This window comes from Pavona decussata, unplaced genomic scaffold (assembly GCF_977016875.1).
Source record: "Pavona decussata unplaced genomic scaffold, jaPavDecu1.1 SCAFFOLD_95, whole genome shotgun sequence".
Lineage (NCBI taxonomy): Eukaryota > Metazoa > Cnidaria > Anthozoa > Scleractinia > Agariciidae > Pavona > Pavona decussata.
In genome coordinates, this window is record NW_028145512.1 from 255,817 (window position 1) to 283,278 (window position 27,462).

Here is a 27,462-nt window from a genome sequence, read left to right on the forward strand (position 1 = left end):
CACGTTAATACGCGTTTTTTACGCGACCAAATGCGCCGCTCGCACCTATTTTTATCATGTTAGCGGCTGGTCGATCCCGCTGTATGACGACTGTGCGAGACAGAAGTGGAACAATACAATATCAAAACTTGTATTTAATTGAGAAACATCACTTCGACCATTAAAAAGAAGTGTCCTTGGGTTCTGTGCTACAAAAATACTTCATAAATTATTTTGATAATTAACTGATCGCTCTCGTTTATCAGTTCGTTTTCACTCTTCCGTGCACAGTGCAATCATTTCAAACATTGTGCAATGAGAAATGTTCACAGCTACCTATGAAGCTTAAATTATCAACAAATAAAATAATACACGCTAATCTTAAATCGAGCAATGACCTACAACAACAGAAATCGCAGAAAAAATCGCTTCATTTTTGTACAACATTAATTCGCCCGTGTAGAAAGTCTCATTAAATAACAATAGTAACATAATATCTATCTTGTCACATCTTGAAGAAAATCCACCGCTTCCAAACTGCCTCATTTACTAACTATTACACTTGACTTCTGATCAATTTGATACGAGATTTTCTTAAATTAGCATTGTTTTTACAAAAATACTGTCAAGTGAAATTTTGATACCAAAATTTGGCTCAAAAATGAGAATTCTTTCGTTCTTTGTAGTCCACCCTTAGTTACAAAAAGGTTGACACATTCCAAATTGATTCTTATTTAAATTTCCCCCTTTCCCCTTCAACTCCATAACCGTTTCAGTATTTCAGTCCTTGTTAAGTTGGTGGAGATTTGTCTAAACATTGGCTGAGGATTTTCTGAACCACTGCTGAAATGTAGTTCTAAGTTATCAGATGAGACGGCTTTCAGTTGATTGCGGAAGGTATCATTCGCGTTTGCGTTGGTTTTGCTTTCTACGCTCTGCAATTGATTGAATTAGCAGCAAACGCATTTTCCCGCGTTTTGCTTCGAGTTCTGATTGGTTCGTTCCGTTGTTTGCGTCTTTTCATTGGCCGATTGATTGTAGCAACCGCTTTGGTTTTACGACTGCCAGCCAATTGAAAACCGTTCTGATAACAGAATTATCAGTTTTGCCCTGTCTTCTTCCAGGTCTCACTTTCCTTTCAAACATTGGTTTGATCAAGCTTGGAAAATGAGTTATGCTCTTCTTCAAGTAGTGACACGATCTCTGAGGGGTTATCTGAGTCAAAATCGATGTCTTTTTCTCGAGAACTTTTCTTTTTGTCGTTGCTGACCGAAGACTCTGAGCCATTCTCTTTCACCTCTTCTCCTTTTTCTAGCTGGACGACATTTCCGTTCCGCTTGTCATCGCTGATGCCTGTTTTCGTATGATCATTGCCATTTAGCGGTTTGAGTTCTATTTCAAGGCATTCAGCAGAAGCCTTGCTGTTTTCAGAAGTTTTTCGAGAAGAGGCAAACACATAACTGACTTTCCTGAATTTATCATCGTCCGGATCTAACTGGCCTTGGTGTTTCAGCTTGCGACTTCTGTACTTCTTGTAAATCGTGTCAAAATTCGACACAATTACCGGCACAGGTAGGGCAATCGCTAACACACCACAAAGAGCACAGCACGACCCAACTAGCTTGCCCCAAAGTGTCTTGGGATACATGTCTCCATAGCCGACTGTTGTCATGGTAACTAGAGCCCACCAGAATGCATCCGGGATACTTCGAAAGTACGATTCTTCGTCGCCATTTTCCGCGTAATAAACCATGCTGGAAAAAATGACTACACCGATAGCGAGGAAAAATATCAAAAGTCCGAGTTCACGTAAACTCTTCCTCAACGTCATGCCGAGAATTTGCAGTCCACTTGAGTGACGCGAGAGTTTAAAAATTCGAAACACACGCACAAGTCTAAGAATTCGGAGAAACGCCAGCGAAAAGTTCTGACTGTTGCTGTTCTTGAGCGCTAGCTCAACATAAAACGGCAAAATCGCCAGTAAATCAATCACGTTCAGGAAAGAACGAACGAATACCCATTTCTGTGGACTAGCAATCAGTCGCACCAGATACTCGAACGTGAACCAGCTGATGAAAGCTATCTCAAGCTGACCGAACACTGCCTTCACTGACAGCGCATAGTCGTTATGCTCACGGATTTGCAGTTGTTTGGCGGTGTCGTTTGCAGGAATATTTTCCTCGGGTAAAACCGTGAACTCGGGCAGTGTTTCTATGCACAAAACGACAATAGACGCCACGATTACTGAAACAGACACCAACGCTAACACGCGTGCCGCTATGCTTGAATCAGGATATTCGAACAATCTCCATAGAAACTTCTGTGCCTTCTTTTCCGGCAATTCCTGTTGCTTCTCTGGATGTTCTTCTTCGTTGAGAATGTCTTTAACCGCATTTACAGCGTATTCGCCGAGCTCAAAGAATTGCACCTCTTCCAGTAAAATTTCCGGAGCGAGCTCGGGCGGACAGACCAATCGTCCATTTGATTGATAGAAATACAAAATTAATTCGAACACTTGAATATTCCGATCAAAGAAATATTCGTCGTGATCCTCATCGTAGAACAGGTCTCGCTTCTCTTTGTTTCCTAGGAGAGTCGTCGGGAACCTTTCTAATGTCTTCACATAAGTCATGTATCGGAATCCGGACACGTTCAGAACAATACGACGGCGTTTGGACGGCGCGGAGCGCTTTTTGACGTGACTTGAAAAGTTTTGTACGCCGCTATCCCCAGAAACTTCTCGATCATCACTGTCTAATTCTTGGTCGCTGTATTTTCCGTCTGCACGATCGGGAGGCACCGCTTTACTGGTTGTGATTTCCCTTTTCTTCAGCCTCAACGTGATTGCACCATGTGTACTTAAGCTCGCTCCCATTTCTCCTGTACAAACAAAACAAAAGGACACTAAATGAGTACAGTGTAGAGCAAATCAGAACAAAATCACTACATGCAACAGGTCTCCGACGCTTCTAACACGATACTTGTACCTAGAGCAAAATGGACATTGTGCATTGCGGTGTTTCGCTGTACGAGGAAACTTCGCGACTCGACCGTGGACCACAGAAAAGCACAGACATCGTAGAACTTACTCACCGCCGTCTCCACACCGAGTAAACTTAATCAGTCGCGCGTAAACAAGAAAGAATGTGTTATCATTCAGATAACATATGCACTGCTTCAGCTTGGGGTCAACCAGCGCTTGAGCGACACCGGTTCAAAAACTGATTAACCAAGTGAAACCCAAGCGTTTGAGTGGTTCACAACGCGTCAATCTGTCAACAATAGCCAAACTGATGAACCTTTTATTTGCAAATTCGCAATGGTCACGCCGTCATATATGACAAAAGTCAGCTTTAGCATAAACAATTGAGGTGCATTAGATTTGAATATCGAGAACAAAACATGATGTTGGTCCGGTCGATGCATCAAAATCCCACCACAGACAAACGTGATTTGCAAACGTGATTTCCTTCCTGTCGAGCCTCCCACGGGCTAATTTAAACCTCGGGGTTCAAATTTAAAAAATGGTAGCCTTTTTTTTTTTCCTTTAATTGAAATTCGGCCTCTTTTTGTTCATTTTATTTAATTTCGATTTTAATGGATAGCTTTGAGATCGCGTCTTCTCGTTTTCTTGAAAAGAAACAAATCCTACCTTTTTACTGTAAGTCGGTCTGAGACTGAGGCATTAGCGCAGAATATTCGGAGGCTCTGCTCTTTGGACCGTCATGTCTTATTATTAATACAATTCGTCTGACAATATGACACAAGTTTAAAAAGCATTGTCTTTCAGAGCACAAGACACTAGAAGCAAAACGTCATTGACTCTACATCTTTACACATTAGATAATAGATTTGTCAGTAAATTCAACAGTGACTCACGGAACGCTTTTTTTTTAACGCTGAAGAAAAAATTCTTGTACGTGTTGATAATTCTTTTGTTTGTGGTACCTGGATTTTTTCAGTCTCCAAGGCCCAAGACTAATTAGCCTTAAAATCGGATTTTATTGTTTTTTCCACCAGGATTGAAGAATTAGTAGGTCCGTTGCACAACAACGCGTCAAGTAATAACAAAATGGTACGAATAAATTTTCTAAACTTTTGAAGCCGTTGGTTTTAGCGATTTTCAAGTTCCGTGCCTGGCTGGTGTAATGCTGTCACTGATATTGACTTAGCACTATGGTGTTTTAACAAATTTGCGCGCATATTGCCAGGCTTAATGTAAGATCAGGGGGTTTAGACTTTCAATAAAGTTTTGTGCTGCATGGAATACAATTACTGGGAACAAATAGTCTTTAATCGGCACATTGTGCTAATGAAGGCCCGCCAGTGATGCGTCAGTTTTCTGAATCGAAAAAAAGTTACTAAATGGTACGAGATGTTTAGCCGGTATTTTAACTGTTGCGCAAAAAGTTGTCTTAGGTTACTGGCCTCGGGGCAGAAAACTTATTTAAGTTACACTTGTCCAACAAAATGTGCATTTCGCGCATAAACTTTGCTTCTGAATTTTAATGACCAAAAAAATTAACAGACTAATTACTTCTGTGTATTTGACAGCCAATGCTCAGTTTAGTAAATGCCATCATATTCTGCTTTCGAATAATGCATAACAATAAATTTTATCTCAATGTTTAGCTAAATTTGCTTGATTCATGTTCGTTTTTCAGTCCATTTTTGTGCCTCCGGTCTGTAGTACAGTAACCAAACTTTTGTTGAATGTTTAGCTTAATTTCCATGTTTAATAGCTCAAAGACAAATGCTTCTGTGACCTCCTACTAGCTTTAAGCACCTCCACAAGTATTACAAAAGGCATTCTGTTCAATTCTGTTGGGAATATAGCATTGATTTTTGAGGGATCAAATGCTTATCAAGTCCAATTTAAAAGTGGAATCTTGTTTACCAAGTTTTATCTGTGCAAGTTCAACTGAAACTGTGATACGCATCGGCAAATTCCTTCTAGAACGTTCACTAAGACTACTATGGTGCCCCAATCCGCACTGTTATTTAATTAAACACCGCTTGACAAGTTTGGAAGACGTGTTCTTGACTTGCTTCTTTCTAGATGTAGATCGTTGAATTCGATCTCAGAAAAGTAGTCTGACTCCTGATAAGCGTTGAACAATGTTTTCGTTTAATTTTTTTCGTGCAAGAAACAGCACCTGCAAACTATTGCCAATGTTTTGGTACTCCTCAAAGACAATGACTCGCCATCAATCACTTAATTCTAATCATTTTGAAAAGGGGTTGAGAATATTTTGACAGCCACACACATCAAAAAATCAATAATTCACTAGTTGTTTGTTTACTGGGTTGTCTACTTGTCTGGAGATATATGTCGTTAGCGTTCGATCAGTTTTCTGTTTTTTACCGAAATAGGGTCAGAAAAGATTTCCCCACTGATTGATCCAAGTGGATGCACACAGTAGTTCAGAAATTGGCCTGTTTCACAATGAAGCACAATTCACATGGCCGGGGCACCTCTTATCCACTCATAGATCCCTTGTGGGTTAGACTAATTCCATACACTCTTTAGAAAAGTTTTTTCGTAAGTGGAAATTAAGATAAGTATTCATATAAGCGTGTGTAAGGCTCATTATCTCATCCGAAAAGAGCATGGTAGGCGGTCTCGTTCGTGAACTGGTCCAATTAAGGTTCAAAGTACGATTTACCCTCTTCCACTGCGAGGTTGTTCAGCTTAGTTCTTTGCTGAACTGGAGTTACATGATAATAATTAAATTTCTGCATGATGAATTGTTCCCTAGGCATGTAAACCAACTTTGCCATTCTGATAATGTGTTCGCGTAGCACAGAAACTGCAAGCGACCAAGACGTGCATGATAAGGAGAAACTGAAAAATTGATGGTAATTGTACCAACCTTGGTTTAAAGTACACTGCATAACAGCACGCCAACGATGCTGCGAGTTTCACGCCGCTCGTTTCGAAGGTCATCGATAAAATTCACACAGATCAGCGCCGGGATCAAGGAAGTTTATATTTATGTCGCGTTTCACGCACGATCTGAGTGCCTTAAGTTTGTTTTCTATGCAATGCCTCTTGGGTAGTAACTGTAAGATGATCAAAAATGTCACATATGGAAAACATTTTCAAGCAAAACAAATTGCCTGAGGGGGTAAACATAAAAATCGACCGTGACTGGTTCTAGAGAAATGGGTAAAGCAAGCCCCAGGGTCGATAGATAAAGGCCTCTTATCTGGAGTAACTTAATTGTCCTTTCCAAGACGTTACGAGGAATGTTCTCTGTTGCTACTTAAATAGTTGATATATAGCAGAATTCTTCAGTTGGTCTCATTTGTGGCCAGTTTAACAGCTTAATTAACAATTTAATGAAGTTTTATCTCACTGTCTTTCCCAGATAGCTCTAGCCTGCCTCTTTCGCACTTCCGTTTCTCGCTCTTTTCCTCGTCCACCCTCTTTTCCAAGCTTTCGTGCCTTTTTTCTGAAGAACCCTCTGAGGAGAGCAGGAGGAGCATCTCGTTGGACTTGCGCAGTGCAAACAGTTTGCAGATGATCAATTTTCATCCTACAAAGAGGCCATATGTTTACAATGACGATACACACCTCCATAGTAATTCGGAACGCGGAATTTTTCTCTACTGTCGACTTACAGTAGTGGAATCTCGATTTTTCGAAACTCCCCATTCTTCGAACCAAAAGTTGTTTCTCTTGGATTTGCTTGAGTCAGATTTTTTCCTCAGATTTTTGGAACTCCTGATTTTTCAAGCCAAATTGAGTGTCCCTAGGAGGTTCGAAAAATCGGTTTTCAGTCGTAAGGCAGCGTAGATTAATCCTTTTACTGAAAACTTAGTTCAAGCTCGAACGGAAATTGAAATTGAAATTGAGATATTTGTTTCCTGAGTTTTGAACGGCTTGGAGACGTACCTCTGGAAGTAAAAGGTCTGGAAGGTGCATATTAATTCATCTCTCCTCTGATGCGGCGGTGGATGAAGTCTCGACTCGGGCAAAAAGTTATGGAATTGCCGTACCGCCTATGAGAAATTTTCCAATCAAACACTTCTTTTGAGAAAACGAACACTGAAAGACTCCGCGCCAGACTTGTGCCGATTACCTGCAGAGGCAGGTGTGTACAACTCGCGGGTTCTCTAATGGTATTTTACCAGCCGTTTGACAACCGCCTCGAAAGCAATGATAAATGTCTCAACAATTCTGATTTTTGTTTCATCCAGTCAAGAGCAACGTAAGAAGAAATAATTACTTCGTAGTCTTCGTATCCTCGAGTTCTGGCGCGTGATAAGACCTCCGATTCTCCTCCTTCCGCCGGACAAACAATGGAATTAATGCCTGTAATATGCTGTTTTTCTTGGTTATCACGGTAGACTGCACTGTTCGTGCCAAATTAAGACTGAATACCCTGTTCTAAGTTGAACCTGACCTGTGCAGGTTGAAACTACGTTCACGTTCTTTTTCGCGATTTGGCGTAAGACTGTGGAATGAGATACCGCGTCGTATAAGAGATTTACCTAAAAGAAAGAATTCAAAGGAGAAATTCGTACGTCGGCTTCTCCTCAATATTTTGGTAAATGAAAATGACTATATTGAAACGCCTATTATAGTACAGAAAATAGGTCTCGCTAATTAGTTGCAACTTGTTAATTTTTGCGCAATGAAAAGAAATGTGATGTAATATATTTTTTTTGTTAAAATTCGTTAAGTTTTGTTTTTAGTTAATTTTTCGACTTTTTTTTCTTTTCTTTTTTTTGTGTGTGTGTTACTCGTGATTTCTCTACCTTCCCTAAATTCTATTTGTTCTGTCTTTGATTGTAATAACTGTAATAATATTAATTTTATCCTAAAACAGTTGTAAGTCTGGCCCGCCTAGTTTAGCTCTCGCTACCTGCGGGCCAGTCTCTCTTTTTTGCTAAATTTTTGAATTTTGGAATAACTTGTGAAACTCACGCCGATTTTGTCAGGTAAAATCACACTGAGACCAAATACGGATGTTTTCTCATGTATTCTTAGATCGTGTTATGGTCTTTTTAAAGGCAACCTTGTGTTAGCTGGCATAGCTCGATTTGTTCGGATTCTTTAGTTGAAAATTTAAATCGCAGAAAATTTTAACGAACGGAATTTATTACTCGAATTTATGGCCTGCTTCTGGCTTTAATGACATATTTACCTCCCCCCTCTCCCCCCAAAAAAGAGTAAAGGTGACATTTCGCTAAAGAAAACGCTAGATTTTCGTCATCCTTATTTCTGAAGCGGGTAGTAAAATAAAATAATTATTTTATTATTAGATTTTCGTCACAATTTAAACCTAATTTGTGAACTGGGTAATGCCATCCGGCAGTAGCCCTGCACCTTTCAAAAGCTCTATTTTCACTGAACCCTCACAACCTGCAGCTGCATTGATTTTAGAGTTGGGAGCATCGTTCTGTTGTTCATTCTTTTGTCCTCTCGACCAACTATGAAGAAGTTTCAAACGGTGTACTTGCCCCCTTTCCGGGCAGATATGTTGCCGAAACGAACGTTCGTTGGGCCCGGGAGCAGGCGGTTCCAAAGGAAAAAGGATAAAAACTTTGAAGTCGTCGTCTTCGCATGTCGGCAAACAGATGAACTTGCAAACTCATGCTTACTTTTAACAACATCCCTGTGCGTGACAATCACCCGACACTGTTCAACTTGAATGCAGAAACGATCGACAAGGATCAAAAGGCAAATTCTCCCAATTAGTATCAAGAAAAATAACAACAATATTGGCGCTTAAAGGGTTAGCCGCCACAGGCTCCGTGAGAGAACACACCGGGTCAGCTTGCCACTACAAAATCTGGGATAATTACATCTTAGTTACGATGTAAAAACGTGTTTCATGCAGATAAAAGGCCGACCAGCAAACAGTGTACCTTTGATAAAACCTTTGATTTTGTCAAAGAGCACGGCAGTGTTTTATCTTGTGATTAATAATGTTTATTGATTTTTCACACGGTTGATATGATGTGATTTGTGACCTTTTTTTTTCCCGAGTGTGATCGGTTGCTAGTATTCTAACCAACACCAGATCATTATCTAGGAATCAATGTGTAATTTTTTTTCAGTGTGACGTAAAAATAGAACGCTATTGATGTGGTGTTGATTTTAAGACAGTCTGATTGGAAAAACGTTTGACAAAGCACCAAATACGAATTTCAGGGGCACCCAAACATTTAATGGAGAATGAGTCTTTCAACGGTTTGGTGCCATTGAACTTCAAAGGCGTGCCAAATCAGTGCATGATGGATTTCACGCTCGTCAACCAAATACGATTTCAAAGGAACATGACACTGATGTAGTGGACTGCATGGTTTTAATGCCATCAAATGTAGAAACAAAGGTCCTTGATACATGTACCAACCATACATTAGAGTGCCTTTGTTCTTTGTCAATTATGGTACACCTAGTAATTAGCCAGGCGCCTGCCAGGCTGGCTATCAATGGTGAATAGATCCAGTGTGGTAGCGAACATGGAAATTTTATTTATCTGAGTCTTTTACATGTGAAGTCGAAATCTTCAGACAGTTACCGGATACACAGATTGTTTTAAGAAGAAGAGACATTAAGCTCACAGCGCCTGGAATTCCCATTAATACACGCAAAGACGGACATGGTCGAATTAATTGCGCTTTCACATTGGAGGGGTGGTCGTTGTATAAGCAAAGGGTCACGGCATACAGACATCGCCCAACTTCCACGCGAAAAAATAAAAAAACCCTTGTCAACTGAAACGATAGATTATTTGTTCTCTGCTAGCTGATCGCATAAGCCAACAGCACTGATACAAGTTTGATCCCGTTTAAACAAAACCCACGTGGCTTTTCGCGGGATTTCGCACATATTTTTGTGTCGTATGATCGGGTCGTTGGCCGTAGAAAATAAGATGGGAGTTCGAACTTTAAACTGCCTATGTTTCGAAAGTTACCAACCAGGGTAAGAGTTTAGAGTCGCTTTCTGTAAACATATTTCGGAATGCGTTTTTTTTTTTTTGATTCGTTGCTTCTCACCTAGATATATAAGGCCCTAGTTTAAAGCCTCTTGGATACAGTAGACTTGCAGTATCAGAAAATTGGAAATAATGTTAGATAAAATTGGTTCATTACCATACACGAAATTTCAAAATAGATCAAAGAAAGTGTTCGGCAAAATGTCTTCAAAAAACTAGGGGGAAAATATGACGTTAAAAATACGAAAAAGGTGAGCTAGCATTTTCGTTAAGGTAGCAACAGCTAAGTAAAATTCGAGGTAACTTTGAGCAAGTTAAATGTTTAGCTAAAACATCCCAACAATCAAACGGTAATAGCCTACACAAAATATTTGTTTTAAAGGACACTGACTGGATAAACTATCTGGGAGAAATTATTTTGCTAGATGTGCTTGATAGGCTGATCTGTGGTGCCCGTACGCTGAAGGTCAGTAGAGCTTGTGTAAACTTTCATTGGTATCTTTGCAACCAGAGAACTGTCTAAGGAGAGGTTCGACTGTAATAATGTTTTTTTTTTCTGTGACAATGTTATGGGCCAATGATCTCATGGCCTCGTGGCTATATTACTTCTTTTAGAATAGGATTTCTGGATGACTAAATATGAATTTAAACAATGAGCTCTGAAGATATTGTTTACCTCGTACAAATGCGGAATCGACATCGCGTTTAATCACATGCTAAAATTAGTCACATAGGTTCATTCATTATCAGCGTCTCTTTATGCAACTTAAGTTATGTGCAGTGTTTAATTTTACTTTCGCCAGTGCGAAGAAATAGTGAAGAAAATATCATACAAGCAGTTCGTTTATCAAGGCTATAAAATGTCAAAATAATCCGACTATGTACCTCGGCGATTTCGACTACATCCTCGATGTCGATCGTTTATGATTGCAGTGTTTTCGTTAACGTTCGTTTGATACGAAACATTTGTTCGACAATCACGACTTTTGACATCACGTCTGTTTCGGTAAAAATCGGTGTTATTCTTATCATTGTGGAATGAACTGAGCTAAGGCCGGTGAAAGTAAGTTACAACTTCTCTCCGTTGTTATAAGAACTTAGCTATAATATCTTGTACGTAGTACACTAAGATTTAAGGCTGGAGGAAGCTTATCGAATCAGCGCTGTTGTTGCTTTAAATGAACAGATTTTCTAATGTCTCTAATCGATGTAGATTTAATTCAGAACTGGTGTGTTAATGAGTTAGCGCACGCATTAACCTGCTTTTCCAAGACATAAAAAGCACTGAGTCGCACATTGATTACGATAGAACGTGGTAGAGTTTGTACATGAAACTGAAAAAGTACAGTTCAGTGATTATGCTGCATGAAGTTACTTCTAGCTTTTAAGCCTGGAGTATGCCGCGGGTCTTCAAATGGAAGCTATTGAGCAGCCAATTTCCCTGTGGAACCGATTATTTCTCTAATTTCCGAGGTAAACTGTGGAAAGATTTAACATTTTTTCCCTTTAAAGTTGCCCGCAACGCATCCGAATTAAACCAGTAACCTTGCTAACTCGTGAATAGGAAAATATACGCACCAGGGTTAAGAAGAACACGCGAAGCACGTCTGCGCGGCTGTTGGTCCCCAGAGAAACTTTGAGTGCTCGGACTTGGGACAAGGCGAACCGAACCGGCAATCTCTGTGTACATAGGCGCGAATTGGGGGGCGACTTTTCACGGCGGAAAAGCATAAGAGCGTCGCCTGAACACCTAATTGCATTGCAATTTCATTTACCTTTCAAAGCGGGAGCTTTTTCTTATTCGCCTTCCAATCGCCATGTCTCTGTGGAATTCAATAGAGATCCTGGTGGATTTATTTGTTTTGGAACAATTAAATTGTTCTTTTTGTGCTTCCATAGCTGGTCATTGTGCGGAGCAGTAGGCTATTAGCTCGCATCGTTGTGGTGGCCGTGTCAGTTCTTTTGTGTCATGGTGTCAACCATCTTGAAATAAACTATACCTTTGTCAATTTCCAGTATAATGGGTTTGTTAAATCAAGTTGTTAATCAAGATTAAGTTAAATTTAATTTGTCAAATTCAGCGCAGACTTAAAAAGACAACCGCGTGCAAAGGCTGATCATGGTTTCAGTATTTTGTCTTCTCTTTTTGAGAAAATCACTAATTGATACCTTGCTCTTCACACAGACGGCGTTAGATAAGCACGATTCCGTTTGAAAGAAGGTATTTAGTTTAAAATCCTGTGTAGGGCCAAAACAAGTAGAAACACCGTTTTAGGGTCACCCTTTAAAAATACTGAAGAGAACTAGCCATTTATTATTCAAGGTAAAACCAAGCTACCAAGGTAATCATTAGCAATCTTCATAAACTCTTTATTCACTCGATCCACTTTGCGGTGGGTTCAGGATATTCATTTCTCGTTCACCTTTTAAGTGAAAGCGCGGTTGGATTTTTTATGAATCGGGACAAAGAAATAAAACAGACGAAAACAATTTTTAAACTCCGATGTCCATCTTATAAAAAAATCATCCTCATATTAAATTTCACCATTCCCCTCCCCCTATTCTCCTTGGATTAGAAACTTTAGTTCTCACAGTATTTTTGAATTGTTTAATTAAAACCACGAAGAGACAATGAAAGTACAATGCTGAAAGACCTTTTTTTTTCAAACAACAACAACAACAACGAACAAAAAATTATAACAACAATATAGTGTTCAATCAAACTTCCCTCTCAAAACTTTGAAATGTGTTTATTTTTATCCAAGTTATAAATATTGTTACCCAACACTGCAGGTGGCAACAGATCTCTCGTCTGATATCAATGAACGGAGCATTCTTTCAAAAGTAAATTTCATTTGAATAACATCACTGAAAAGCTATTGACCACAGTAAGGCTCTCAGGACCGTTAAGATTGTTAAAAAGGCGACTAACGCTAAGCCAGAGCTGTAAACATTTCTCAAAGTCTTGTTTCTGCTTTTATCACTTCTATTTAAGAGTGGTTTTCAATTGAGTGTCGTAAAACCAAACCATTCCGGCCACCAAACGGAAAAAGATGAAGACTGGTACATTTACCCATCATCCTTAGCGTACAACCCTAAAAAACCCTAAAACTGTACAGGAAAGTTCTACAAAAACTTCGCCGACACACAAAGCTGTTTGTACAAGGACGAATTTCGCAAAAATATGGCTTTCTGTGCGCCTATAGGTTCTACTAGATTCGCAAAGTATTGTGGTAAAATGTACAGCCACCATCTTTTCCCGTACGGTGGATTCATCATTTCATGACTCTGGCCAATCGCGACGGACAGACGCAAACGGCGCGATGAACCAATCAGAACTCGAAACAAATACACGCGTAACCGGCGCCAAGCGCGGGAAAACTGTGCGAGCGAGGCGCTATTGGTTTTGGTTTCCCCCCTTGTTCCTCTTTGGTTGAAAAAGTGGCGCGAGGTTTTGTAACCAAACACAGACCGTACGTAGTAATGCAGAACTAAACCAAACCAAAAGTGTAATTTCTTGCGACACTCAATTGAAAACCGCGAGTTACTAATTTATAGAAACCCGCGCTAACAAGCTATGAAAATGAATTCATAGTTGAATGTACTATTAAATGCGGCTTTGACTAGTCGAGTCAGATCCGACCAATCAGTCAAATGGACCAAAGTAAAGCTGCGAGGCTATCATGGTTCATAAAACACAGTTTATCTGCCAAAATACAACCGATAAGAGTGATTGAAAATAAAAGGAGTGATAAGAATGGCCTCAATGTTCTTCATTTAGTTAATTAAAGAGAACCGTACACATTTCAAACTCTTCATTATAGGTCTCGGTGCAAGACGTTTCTTTGGCCGCAGGCCACTCTTATCAAAACCAAGCTAATCACTGAAAGCTAAGAATGTTAGAGATTTCCTATTTTTAATTAAAACTGTATACCGACAGTCAGAAAGAACTCGAAATTTCAAGCACTTGGGCAATATTTCCATTTGTCGTAGCACTACTTGATCGGATTATATATAAACAAGTGTGAAAAAAATTCCCATCATCTCCTTTGAACAGAACATACGTTTTAGCTCAGCAATGAACACAAACAAAAGTCGTGTTGATTACGGGTATTTAGAGACAGATCCCGATAATCGTAGAATCTAGTTTTAATTGCCCCTCGATTGATTTAAGCTGAGGAGAGTGAAGTACATGCGCTCTTTTTACCGTCATCTGGGAATAGCACACAGAAGACACTTTTCTTAACGAACCGTCAAGTGGTTCTCCTTTTTAGATTTCTCCACAAAATTTCTTGACGTCATCACGAGCGGAACTCCGTCCGTCACGAGAATGCGCCAGCGCAATTCATGTTTTCCCGCGCTACTCGTTTCACATGAACAAATGAAAGGTTTGTGCCCTTTTGCCGTTCGCAAGAGATTCTCTCATGAAAACAATATTGAACGAGCATGTTCGCAACCTGGAAACGTTCAAGTAGAAACATAGATGAATTGACAGAAGATGAAGGAATTACTTAACTCTTGCGTGGGATGTTTGGGTCATAATTATACAACGCAGAGTTTGGTTAAATTCTTACCTACTTCCCCTACTATTTTTGCAATTCGTCCATCTGTAGCCGACATACTTCTTCTCGGCTGAAAATATGTGCGAGCAAACATCGCGAACTTGTAAGGCTAAGCCAGACGGTGCGGTTCACGGTGAGCCAAAAGGCCTTGCGTGTAAAGTAGAAATTTAAAACAGCTAGCCCGCCGCAAAACAACTCGATATGGCAAAAGATCAATTATTCAATAAAAATGTCACTCATCGTAATAATAACTTGCCAGCGGGAGCCGTTTTCTAGCGAAGGAATGCGACGCCCACAGGATTCCGTGTAGAAAAGATAATTTAAATTTAGCTGGAAAGACAAATCCTTTATTTCAATGTCTAAACGCTTGCCTCACTAAACAACAACTTATGCTTTTTGTTTTCAATTCTGAAGTAGTTTTCCCTTAAAACATCTGCAAGGGATAATCGGCTTGTAATGAAGATTTTTTGGACACACATGTTCCTGCGGTATCAATTTGGTACGTGTCATTGAGTAAACAGTGATTTGGTGCTCAGGCTTGCTCAGTTTATATTGTATCTTGATAAGAAAAAGGATAAAAGAAGGAGAATTCTTCCGAAAAGCATGAGATCTTTGACAATGAAAGCCACGACAAAGTAGAAAAGCGTGGATGGTAAATACCAACAGAAGTCTACCATCAGTTGAGGATAATTTAATGTGAACGTGGCATGCATTTATTAATACAAAGATAACACGACTTTCTTGGCAACGCAGTAGCGTGCAGGTGAGGCATGACATTTTAATAAAACAATTTTAAAGTAATATTTGGACAATATAAAGTGGCTTATATTCTCTCAAGATACACTCGGCTATGTACGCGCGACAGGTAACACAACGTATAATGCCATTTTCTAGTAACTCTAATAAAAAATTAATAAATAAAACAGATCGTCAGTAGCCCTGAATTAATCGGTCTGTTTTGACTAACCTAAAATGCCATGCGTTTCCTGGTGTTTTTATTAGCTATTAATGGCGCATAATTTTCAGGCAAGACCACAACGAGAATGTCGAAGATAGGAGTCCAGCACATAGTTCGTGGCTGAACCTTCGACTCAGTTGAGATGATGTATGCTTTGTTAAGGACATAGGGGTTAGTGATGAAACCATGCAGTAGTCTACGTATCTTAGATATGATGGACTTGAACTGGACTGTAAGGAAAGAAAGTTGTTGGAAAAGATAGAGAGCTATCCAGCGCAGTTACTTACTGCCAAGCCGCAAAAACTGACCTGTATGCTCTTGGGAGGACACGATTATATTTTGATAATCATTAGAAGGTCACATTTGTAATATCTAGCTCCCAGCCATCCATCAAAACAACAATAGAATTTGTGACAAGTATTCAAGTTAGTACATATATACGAGTGAGCATCAGTAGCGACTGTAAAGATGCTACAGATTTGTGCGTGGCATCATTTTAATTGTACCTTCTTTGTTTTAATGTTTGTAATCCTGGTCCTGCACTTCTGCTGTAAGAACATTTCAGCAAAAATTTACATAGATTCACAAGCATAATCTCTGCCAAATTCCGTAAAGACTTTAGTCAAAACTGTTCAAGAGTGTCGAAAATGTTCTCACGTTTGTTGAAATCTTCGAGTGGGATGATGCGAGCGTTGACAGGGACCGAGACGCTTACATGTAATAATGATCAAATCCGAAGGCACAAAGTCGTAGCTGGCATGACCTAACACAAGCATAAAGCGTAGTTATTTCATAAAGAATATTACAAATAGGACATTTATAATTACGTCTATTTTCTGATCTATAGGTGAACAGGGGTTAGTTACGTAACAAAAACAAAATTTTTATTTCATACAAAGGACATTGGGTCAGATAAAGAGATGCATGCAACACGAACTGAAGTGAAGCTGTATTCATTCCAGCTCTCATTGATTCTCGCCGCCCAAATGTAATGAGCCACAACAGACATTATTAGGGGACGGAAAAATAAGTTATCCATATTTATGTTGCAAAAAGAACCTGAGGATGGCGTTAGCTCTCCTTTAATTAGCAATTCCGAGGTCTTTTTCAGCGACTTAATTTTTCGTCCAGTTGACGGACTTTTATTGGCAATACGTTTTGTGCTCTGAAAAATTCCACGAATCGGCTAAACAACTCAAAATAAGCAGGGTTCGGGCATTGACAACGTTTGTCTCTAACCTGTTTTATTCTCGTTACTGTGCCATGACACTAAATTTTGGAAAAGATACGTCACAAAAAGAAAAGGAATGCTCATTACCACGGAAAATAAAAAGTCCTCTCTCTGCAACTGGATCGTAACCAGAGCAAACGGCATTCAACGGGCAACACACTGTGCTTGAACTGAATTGAATACAGGAAAAATGGGTTAAGTTAATGACCGAGGTTATCCAGCTCAGTGCCTGAGTGAGTCTCATTTTAGTAGTCAAGGACCAAGTAACGCCAGGTCTTCTATTTCTATTGGGTCAAGCGGACTGGCTGAACTGAGAAGAGTGACGTCTTCTACTTTCGTATGAAGCAGTTAAAAGAGGAAACGTCTCCTCGCAGGCAAATTGAATGTCGCAATGTTTGTGAACTCGGCGAAGGTAGAATGAGAAAGCCACAGGGACTACACATATTCCTCCATATCGAAGTAGCTCTCATTGATATACCGTTCCCTAATAAGAGACTGCATTCACGGCGAAAGCACCCTAAGTTATAAGAGTCTTGACTGGCTTAATTGATAACGAGTCTTCACTGACGAAGAGGACCTTCCATATCCAGACGTGTCTTAACTTTGGATTTCCAAGACGTTTGTGGATCCGTCGAAGATGCGGGAAAGAGAGTACTAGGACTAAACATATCATTCATATCGAAACAGCTCTATATACCGTTCCCTAACAAGAAACTACATTCACGAAAGCATGCTAGGCCATAAGAGTCTTGAACTTAGCAGATAACTAGGACCTCCCATTTTCAGACGTGTCTCGACTTACTGGGATTTCCAAAGGCTTTTAGGAAATGTGTTAACTGGTATTCATGAAGATCTCTTGAAATCTAACGTCCTTACACTAACCGGTCTTAACTCCAGAGTGGTGGCAGAAAAAATCGGTTGTCGGTGAGATTTAAAGCGTGAAATACTGTATCGAAATTGTTACAATTTTCTCCACTCAGCAAATTAAATTTTTGGGATAATTGCTTTCAATATTCATAACACTAAAAGCTATTTTAAGAAACCGGCATCAAGTGAAATTTAGTAACAAGCAAGACTTCGATCGTGTCATGATTCACGATCTCCAAACTTAGAAGATCCTTATACAAGACATATTAACGTTCACCTTACCCAATGATAATTCTGTGTATTTTGGCAACTGCTTGCTGGGGAGTAGCAATTCACACGCGAGACAAAAACATTCGTCATGTAATGATGAAATCATAATTCATGAGATCGCACCATGTGAAACAAATCCTGATTGGTTCACCTCTGTTATCGATAGCAACCTACGATCGACCAGTGAACTTAGGGAACTCCTAAGTCACATCTGTTGGCATGAGATATTGCTCGTAAATAGCACTAAGAACATCTCCTGTGATGTAGCAGATATTTGCCCTAATTACTCGGGCCGTAAGGCGGACCGAGTTAAGGTTTCGGTAGCATTATCGAATTCTTTTTTCTTTTTGGGGTCGCGATGGGCCGAGGGATAAGACTTCGGGCCACGAGTTATTGTTCTCGGTCTCGTTTTTTGTACTCGGCTGGTACGAGTTACGTTTTCTGTCGTATTATCAAATTCTTTAAATGCTCGGTCGCGTTCTTTGTTTTCGGGCCGTGAGGAGTGTTTACAAAATGCGAGCCAGACGTGCGAGGCATGAACAAAACATGCGAGGCATGCGAGGCATGAACTCTCAACCCCAACATAACTGACATAAACTGCTAACCGTAACTGGGGAGCTTTTTAAGCTAATCTAAGTGCTATTTAGGCTAACTGGAGTGCTCTTTAGGTTAACCGGAGTGTTTTTAGGCTAATCTGAGTGCCTCAAGGTTAGTTTTGTTTAACCGAAAATTTGGCAACTAAATCAGTCTATGACCTTGCGGGCCAAGATAGAAAAAGATGTCTTACGTTTACTATAGAAAAACAATCAATGTAGAAACGGTTTCTGTCTTCAAATGAAAGGTGAATAACAAATCTTTTCCCCTGAATTTCATTTAAAAATATAAACAGCGAAACATTGAAAAACGTACAAGGCTATAAACGTACGCGTGATGCGTAACGTTACTCTAGATCCCGGGGGGGGGGGCGGGAGGGGGGTACTCAACAGATGCTTGGGTAGGGAGGTGCGGCCCGGGCGTTCAAACCCTGACCCTGTTTAAGACACCATTCTCCGATTTTCCTATCCCGTTTAATACAGAATTCAAAATTTTCAGGCCCTTTCTAAGACATTTAACCCAAAATCACACCCTGTTTAAGACTAGAATGAAATAAGAATACACCAGTTTCTTACTGTATTTTAATGCATTGGCAATCACAATCTGTTTAAGCCATTAGGTCATGTAGGGATAGACAGAAAGTGATAAAATAGATACCCCGTTCAAGACAAAACACCCTGAAAACCATACCCTATCGGGCCGCACGTCCCCGTTAAGGTCACATAAGGGAGTATCCCCCCCCCCCCCTCCCGGGTCTAGATCATACCGAGAATTACGATCCGTCATTGACCCGACGTCACATACATATTAGGACCGTACAAATGGTTTCTGTTTCTAAACGAAAGGGGAAAACGTAAGGATTGAAGCCCGGGGATAATAAAAAGCATTCGTATGACAAATGTCATTTTCCCTTGTACTTCAATCTGACTGCAAGAAATGCAATTCTATCTGGTGGTTACTTATTGCCTCACTATATCTCTGTATCTATCTATTTGGTAGGCTGCAAGCAAGCTCTCTTGGGGGTGGGGGGCGGGAGGGGGAAAGAGGATCCACCCCCAAGAGAGCTTGCTCGCAGGCTATCTATTTGGGGGAATTGCGCGATGCTGGAGGTTATCATTGTTAAAAGATAGTAGGCTTTACGCACCACACAGTCAAATATGGCCCGAGTATAAGCTGGAAACAGCTTCTTGTTTATATCTTAAGATTTATCTTAGATAGGATTTTGTGAATCCGGCCCAAGGACAATAAGTTTTACAACCTTCTCAAAAATCTGCTCAGTTTAAAGGGGCACCCGGACAGTCACAGAGATTTTGCTTTTATGTTAGTAAAAACTGGCCAAATTAAAAGGACCTCTTTTCTAGGATTTTGTTGTGTTAAACAGCTGTCTGTAGCCTCCGAGGCTTAAAGAAATTACCAGCATCAGTTACTAAATATCTGGCTTGAAGACTTGATTCATAAACGAATTTAGAATTTGGCCATTTTGTCAGTAAGGTAATCAGTACTCGCCGCACTATGGGAAGGTAATGTTCAATACCTTTCATTCTTGATATTTCATCCACAGACTCAAAGTAACAACCACAATACACATTACCTAACTGGAGATTTGACTGTGGCTGAAAGTGAAACGGATAAAACTTCCAAGAGACTGACGTTGAAGAAACAATAGAAGATAGTAATTATCGTTTGAAAAAGAGAATAGTTAACTGTGACTGTTTGCAATTTGAAAATTCCTCAATAAACAAACAAACAAACAAACAAACATTAATCCAGGAATGGAAAACCTAATGTCTAAGCCGGATGTTGAACAGACAACTTTAAAGTGAAACTGGTTGAAACCAGCTGGAAATCCTGTAGTGCGTACAGCACATTCACTGAAGCTTTACCTACACATATGTTCTTCTGCCTTCAATTCAGTCCATAATTAGGCATGAACAAATTGGATGTAGTTGCTAGAGCGACAGTCTCAACAGAGACTTTTTTCTAGAGGTGATTTTCTAGGGGGAAAAAAGGCCCCGTTTTCCCTCGGCTGGGTCGTAATTGATAGTACCTGCAAACATTGCCCAGTTTTCCTTTTTTTTCGGATTTTCCAAATCATAAATTTTGTTCATCTAGTTTTTTTCTTTTTTTTTTTTAATTCTTGGTTCTCGATTGAAAACAAAATACCAATTGCTCCATTTCCATAAATATTCAGTGTCACTAAATTAACTACTCAGAAATTAAAACCTTAAAAACAACTGAAAAATAATAAAACTTGACATATGTATAAGTATGTTATGCATTCCGTGATCACTTTGACACATCGGCACATTTCACGGCCGTTGTTCCCCAAACTATAAATCCTAGTTTTAACCCTTTGGTTCACGTTGTAGCCTGTCGAATGATCTTGGGTTCTCAGAGAAAATATTTTATTTAACAAAATAGCCTCCCTTAACTTAACTGGCGGTATTGTTTCTTTGGAAGGCTTAAAGATTTGGTTGCGAACCAGCAAGGAAAAGTTAAAAAGACAACAAACCCTAAACCTGGAACAAGAGGTACGTGACATACAGATCCGACGAAAGTAGAGATTCCAAGGAGCTGAGGGCAGGCTGTCAGTGAACAAGAAATATCACGGGGTGGGGGTGGGGGACTGGGAGAGACAGCATCCCACGCAAGGATGTGAGATAGTCTGAAATATCAGCCGTCTCCTCCCCCTAACCCACAGGGAGCGCGGGGGAGGAGACGGCGGACATTGCAGACTAGGATGAGTGACAATTCCCTTAGTCACTTCATCCATGATAAGAACACGTTAAAAACTGCAAAAGCCGTGAACGAAGATCCTGCTTGCTTGTACGTTGGATAACATCTTAACTTGAAGAAGGCTGGTTTGGCCGGCCGAGATATTGTTTTAAAATATATTACGTTGCGTCAGCTTTGCAGTTGTCTTTGGACTTCTCATCGTCTATGATAAGAAAACCGGAAACAAACGCTAACCGCATAGGGTCTTATAGGTTATCTATAGGTTATTTATAAGAGGGAGAGAAAATGTTTTTCAACGTTTAGGATTTATAGTAATTGTTGTTCTTGGAGCAATTTCCTAGCGTTTGAATGCGTATAAACAGTGATAGGGTCCCCTCGTCAGGCCCTGACGTCACATAAATATCTAATGCTTGCGGTTTTGAAACCGGTAAGTTTAATACTTGCATTGTTGTTAAGCGAAATATAAATCAATATGAATAATACTCACTACGAGCCTACATTGCCGAATTAATCGATTGAAAATGGGAAAAGACACGCCTCACCGTTGGTTGAATTCTCCAGTACTTTGCCATCTTCACTCGTGTTTTCTCCTCCTAAGGTAGCCATTTCTTCGCAAATCGTCGCAACGCCACGGAAGCTTTTTCGATTTAAAAACATGACGTCTCTTAACAACGAGGTAGATGATTCATTCAATGAATCTACGTTTGTGTTCGTGTAACTGTGAATGGCCAATAATCTTGAATATTAGGATTGAGCAAACTTTGCGCACTCAAGACAAATGTCCCGACTCAATGGCGGAAATATTACGACAAATATATATACCACAACCCTTGCTCCGGAACTGAGACTAAGGTATCACTTTCAAGGATGAACCGGGGGGGTGGAGGGGTACTCCCATATATAAGCTATATTGGTATATGCCGATGTGGAGTATGGTTTTCAAGAAGTTTAGTCTGGGATAGGGAATCACGGAAATCAGAGAGTTTTGGTCTAGAATAGGATATCACTTTCCAGGAAACTGATCAACCACTTGAAGAATTTAATCTAGACTGGGTTGTTTCCCGGAAATTGACACTTTTTTTGCTGTACACGTAGAAAGATTTTGTTTCCTGACTGGACTGTGGTAGTGATAGCCTCTCACGCAGTCGGCGTTTTTTAGGGGACTCCTGTTGTAGGAAAAGGTAATACGAGTCCCCTGAAAACGACTGCGTGGAGGGCTATGATAGTGACAGAGTTTCTGGAAAATAGCGAGTCGGAGAAAGGGTAGGGATTTTTGGTCTTTAGTCTAGTATACGGTTGCAAATGCAGCTGAACTTGCTCTGGTTTAGGGAAAGGGTTTCACCCCCACCCAAAAATGTTTAGAGTACCCCCTTCCCCCAAGCTGGCCACAAATCACATGGTTCCTTTTCGACCTAGTGATATCATTACTAGTACCGTACCTTAAGTCCAAACCTCGACATAAAAATACCGAGTTTCGAGTTGGTAAAATATGATACAGTATCAAGCTAGCAAACAGTATGTGTACCATTGAGGATCGAACCCAGAGATTTTTCGGTGCGAAAATGCCTGTTGCGCGTGCAGGTCGATAAGGGGCCACGAGTGGCGACAGGCACCAGGCACGTTCTAGTTCTGTAGCGCGATCTGTCATCTCCTATATTTTAAAAACAACAACTGAAACAGATGGCAACTGTACACTCCCGGAATTAAACCTTGCCCTGCGTAATCTAGATCTGGCTCTAACGTCTTAATGGTGATATATCAATTCTAATGAAAGCTGCACTGTAAGCAGTATTTTGTTGTGACGTTTTTCATCGTCCGCGTCCGCGTTTATGGTATTTATATTGCGCTAGTTTTTATATATAAAAAAGGACAGTAAGTTTTTCTAATTTAACTATAAAAGTTAACGTTAAAAGAGAACGACGTTTCGACCGTCCGACGGTCATTTTCAAGTTCAAAATGAGAAGTAAAATATGTGTTTATATACAATTGTGAGAAAACTAATGAGATGCTGACTTAAAAAGCTCTAAGATATTCACATCTAAACAATATCAAAAATAATAGCGTGAATGATAAATACAAAGGAACGCTAAAAACGATAAAAGGTATTTAAAAGGTATTTAAAAGTGAAATAATTAAACAAATAACTTCGCGCGGATAGAGTCGCATTGTTTGTTCAGTTTCGGCTTTAGGTCGCGAATAAACAACATCTCGAAGATCAAGCAGTCGAGTTTGCTCTGACACTTTCTCAGGATTCTGAAGTTGCTTTTAATGGTCTCTGGATCCTGTCCATGCTCGTCCTTTACATGATTGCCAATTGCAGATCGTTTGTGTTCCTCCACACGTTGATGCAAGTGTCGACTCGTGAAGCCAACATAGTCTGCATCGCACAGACCACATTTGAAATAATAAACAACGTTTTGTTGATTCACAATGGGAGGTTTATGTTCCTTTGGTTTGATTTTGCTCTTAATCTTCTGACTTGTGTAGACAGGATGGACATCAGCATCGATCTTTCGGCTGAGATCATTAAGTTGGTGTCTTACCGCGTTCGCCGATTTCTGGTCTTTGAAAGGTAGGACGATTCTGACGAGAGCTCGTTCGTCGGATACCCGTTGTTCAGGACATGCATTCTCAGTAACTTTCGTTTCAATAAAATGTGTGATGGCGTTCTCTACGACGGTTTCAGGATAATGCAAGCGAGAAATAGTAAATGTAAACGACGAGCATGGACAGGATCCAGAGACCATGGACAGGATCCAGAGACCATTAAAAGCAACTTCAGAATCCTGAGAAAGTGTCAGAGCAAACTCGACTGCTTGATCTTCGAGATGTTGTTTATTCGCGACCTAAAGCCGAAACTGAACAAACAATGCGACTCGATCCGCGCGAAGTTATTTGTTTAATTATTTCACTTTTAAATACCTTTTAAATACCTTTTATCGTTTTTAGCGTTCCTTTGTATTTATCATTCACGCTATTATTTTTGATATTGTTTAGATGTGAATATCTTAGAGCTTTTTAAGTCAGCATCTCATTAGTTTTCTCACAATTGTATATAAACACATATTTTACTTCTCATTTTGAACTTGAAAATGACCGTCGGACGGTCGAAACGTCGTTCTCTTTTAAGGTTAACTTTTATAGTTAAATCAATTTCGAAAAACTTGTTGATTCTTAGTTTTTCTTAGACATGTTTTAAAAACCTTTTCCGGCCACATTTGTGCGTTTTCATTCTTTCTTTGAAACAAGCCACACTTGAACAATTGGAGAAGGTCGATTTTTTTTTTACCATTTTACGAGTGAATGAAAGGCCAAACTGTGCCTGAAACACTTCTAATAAATGAATAAATAATAAATGCCTTTATTCATTCAACCGTAGAGTACATATTGAAAGGTTACAGAATAGATATAAGAACATCAGTAATAGTAAAACAAGCAAAATCAAGCGTAATACAAGACAGAAACAGAAAGAACGTATTATACTACAAACTTATGCTTAACCCTTTAACCTTTTTTGTTCGATTTATCGCTCGCCGGCGAACGATAATTTTACTCGCTCGGTACAAGTAGTCCAAGTAGTCTGAAATGTCAGCCGTCTCCTCCCCCTAACCCCTGTCCTCCCCCGACTAGGTACAAGAAGAGAAGAGCCTCAGTGTCAGAAAACAAACAATCCCAGATACAACGTTTGAAAGAAGAGGCTTCTGGTATTGGCAAGTCACAAGGAGTGCTTTTAACGTTCTCTGGTAATTTCTAGTAAACTTAATATCTTCAAGGTAGTTTAATGCAAGAAAAACATAGGTTAAAAATGCGACATGCTCACTGTGTGATCTGCCTGTGAAACAAATCATTCATCGCATGCAACCCTCAGTTTGCCAATTATAGTGAAATATCGTGCCATAGATGTGGAGGGCAATGAAAGGGTTCCAGTTTAAATTCTCAAGCTACAGCCTGACAACATAATGCAATTTTCCTAGTTTAATCAGGACCAAAAAAGTGGAATATTTGACCTTGTAACTCCATGGGGGGCCAGCTATCAATGTAAACACAGAAAGAAAACGATGTGTTGTTGTTGACAGTTCCTATCGCTATAATGTTACAAAATCAACCCAGAACAAGGCGAACTCAAAAACATGCGAATAAAACGAAGTTTTTAAAAAGGGTTAAACATTGTTCTCTTGAAGTATCCTTTTTCAATGTGATTTCGATATCATAAATGTGTGCCAAGCGCGAGGCCAGAATTTCCGAAGATATCCGAATAATTCCGAAGATTGCCGAGGACAAAAAAGGTACAGTACCAATGCGTTTGGAGAGTTTTAAATCAGACCGACGGCAGCGATACAACGTGATTTATATGAACTGAACTTAATCAAATAGTATATCTTATAGCAATTTACTTTGGTCTGTTTGGTTATCAGTTTGTCCACTAAAAAAATAACACAGATCAGTTGTGACTCACAGAGAAGTTAGACAATGGTGTGCATGTTCCTGACCGGGTCCTGAACCAGTGAGATCCACAGATAGTGGAGACATGCAGGGTTTGTATTAAGCTACAAGTTTTTTTCTTCTTACCTTTCAACTCGGTCGAAATCAGTCAATAGTAATGGCAAAATTAATAAAACTCGTAGGCTCGAACAGCCCAGTTGTTGCCGGCCTGAGGTCAAGTAAACAACTTTGTAATTATCTCCTGCTTTGCACTGTGACATAAAACATGATGTGCTAGAAATGAGGGCATTTAATCCAATTAGTAGTTCAAAACCACTCACACATTTCCGACTTTGTGTAGGACGCATATCCGCAACATCCTTGGCATACTTGCGATCAAAAATGTAAACAAATAAACAAACAAATTTGGAGCAGACGAGAACACACGTAATACGATGGTACCTCGCGCTCTAGTAGTTCTCATAACCAGGAGGGAATCACTCCTGTCTTTACTTAAATAGCCAGACTTGAGAATTTAATCCGCAGATTCAAATCTGAATAGTTTCAATACAAATAATCGCTCTCAGGAACTTTATCGTTTGTTTTCAAAATGATAACCGGGTTAAGGATCTAATGACTCTGATAAATACCTTTTTATTACTTTTCTTATGGGATTATAGGAATGATCACGGACTCTCTGGAACTTGGAGCATGAGAAACCGGTTTAGGGGTCTCATAAGTCAGATGATTGCCTTTTAGGCAAATTGGCCACCATAAAGAGATTCTAGTGCTAACGCTCGAATCTCTCAATGGTGGCCAACACCTTTAGTTATCAACTCTTTTGATAAATGAAACATTAGCACTTAAACTTAACATTAAACTTTAAACTTACCTTAAACTTACCTCGCGCGCTTTTTGTATGACTGTGACGAACAAGTCAGACAACCCTGTGAAAGTTTGATGTGAAATTGATTGCGAATTCGAGGAGACCTACAGTCGTTTAAGCAAACTGAAGAACAACAAGAATGATCCTACTATGATCAGTAAAAACAGTGATATCACTGGGATCAGTTACTGATCACTCAGTGAAATGTACAAACGTGTAAATAAAACAAAATTCTCCGCGGTCCGCAAAAATTTGTTACTCGCACATATGCTTTCCTAAAAAAATGTGTGCTCCACTTTAGACTCAGCGTAGGCCTTTATCACCAGCTCCATACCGCAAGTCAATTAGGTAGTGCTTCTAAACCAAGGCATTAATTTTTGTTACTTAAGTTGAGCCAGTCTTGGAGAAATTCAGTTTTTTTTTTCTCCACAACTGAGCTCTGTTATATTTGGAATGGCTAGAATGATCCCTACATCTATCGTGCCAACAATCTTTCCTTATCAAAAATACTTGATACCGCAAACCTCCGAAAAAACACCAGTTTGAAAACAAAACTTTGGAGTATACGATAGGAGATAGCTGTGCTCGTAGGCTGAACGAAGAGCAATTAAAAAGAGGATCGGAACCGGTTTCCTTTCGAGAAGAAGTTATAAAAAGCGGAAGGAAAGTCTTCAGGACATTTTCAGTATTTCGATTACAATTTGGCAACATGACCGCAAAAGAAACACTTGCATCTGCGACTTCATAATTTTGTTTCTCAGATACACTGGTTAAGTGGATTAACCGGCTTTTGCTGCTCGTTGTAAATTCATTTAGATATCGATAGATGATTATCATTTTCACTGAAGCTGACTTGCTAGACTGTCCAATAAGAATGAACACTTAATTTAACAAACAATGAGCACCGCTTCTGCAATTCTGGTTGACAAAATTCGGCCGCATTTCGTCCAAAATACTACTGTCGCGTCCGAGTAGCACGAGTATTCTCGAGCATTTGGCAAGTACTT

General features: G+C 39.7%; 2 protein-coding genes across 7 annotated transcripts in view; one reads left to right on the top strand and one right to left on the bottom strand.

The window, feature by feature from the left end:
* Positions 1–116: 116 nt before the first annotated feature.
* Positions 117–21,952, bottom strand: LOC146472945 (shaker-related potassium channel tsha2-like). 6 transcript variants are annotated; one of them, XM_085118687.1, is made up of 2 exons: positions 21,690–21,952; positions 117–2,859 (listed from the first exon to the last, which is right to left on the bottom strand). In XM_085118687.1, exons 1-2 carry the CDS (start codon positions 21,802–21,804, stop codon positions 1,118–1,120), a joined length of 1,857 nt encoding a protein of 618 aa, XP_084974813.1. In that variant the 5' UTR covers positions 21,805–21,952; the 3' UTR covers positions 117–1,117. The 6 variants fall into 6 exon arrangements, with proteins under 6 accessions (XP_084974813.1, XP_084974814.1, XP_084974815.1 ...); XM_085118688.1 differs by lacking the exon at positions 21,690–21,952 and adding an exon at positions 17,830–17,938; XM_085118689.1 differs by lacking the exon at positions 21,690–21,952 and adding an exon at positions 14,504–14,783.
* The window catches only part of LOC146472946 (uncharacterized), a 36,542-nt gene continuing 30,001 nt past the window's right edge, over positions 20,922–27,462 (top strand). Inside the window, exon 1 of the mRNA XM_085118686.1 lies at positions 20,922–20,942. The gene's annotated coding sequence lies outside the window, so the exon portion shown is untranslated. The remainder of the gene's footprint in view (positions 20,943–27,462) is intronic.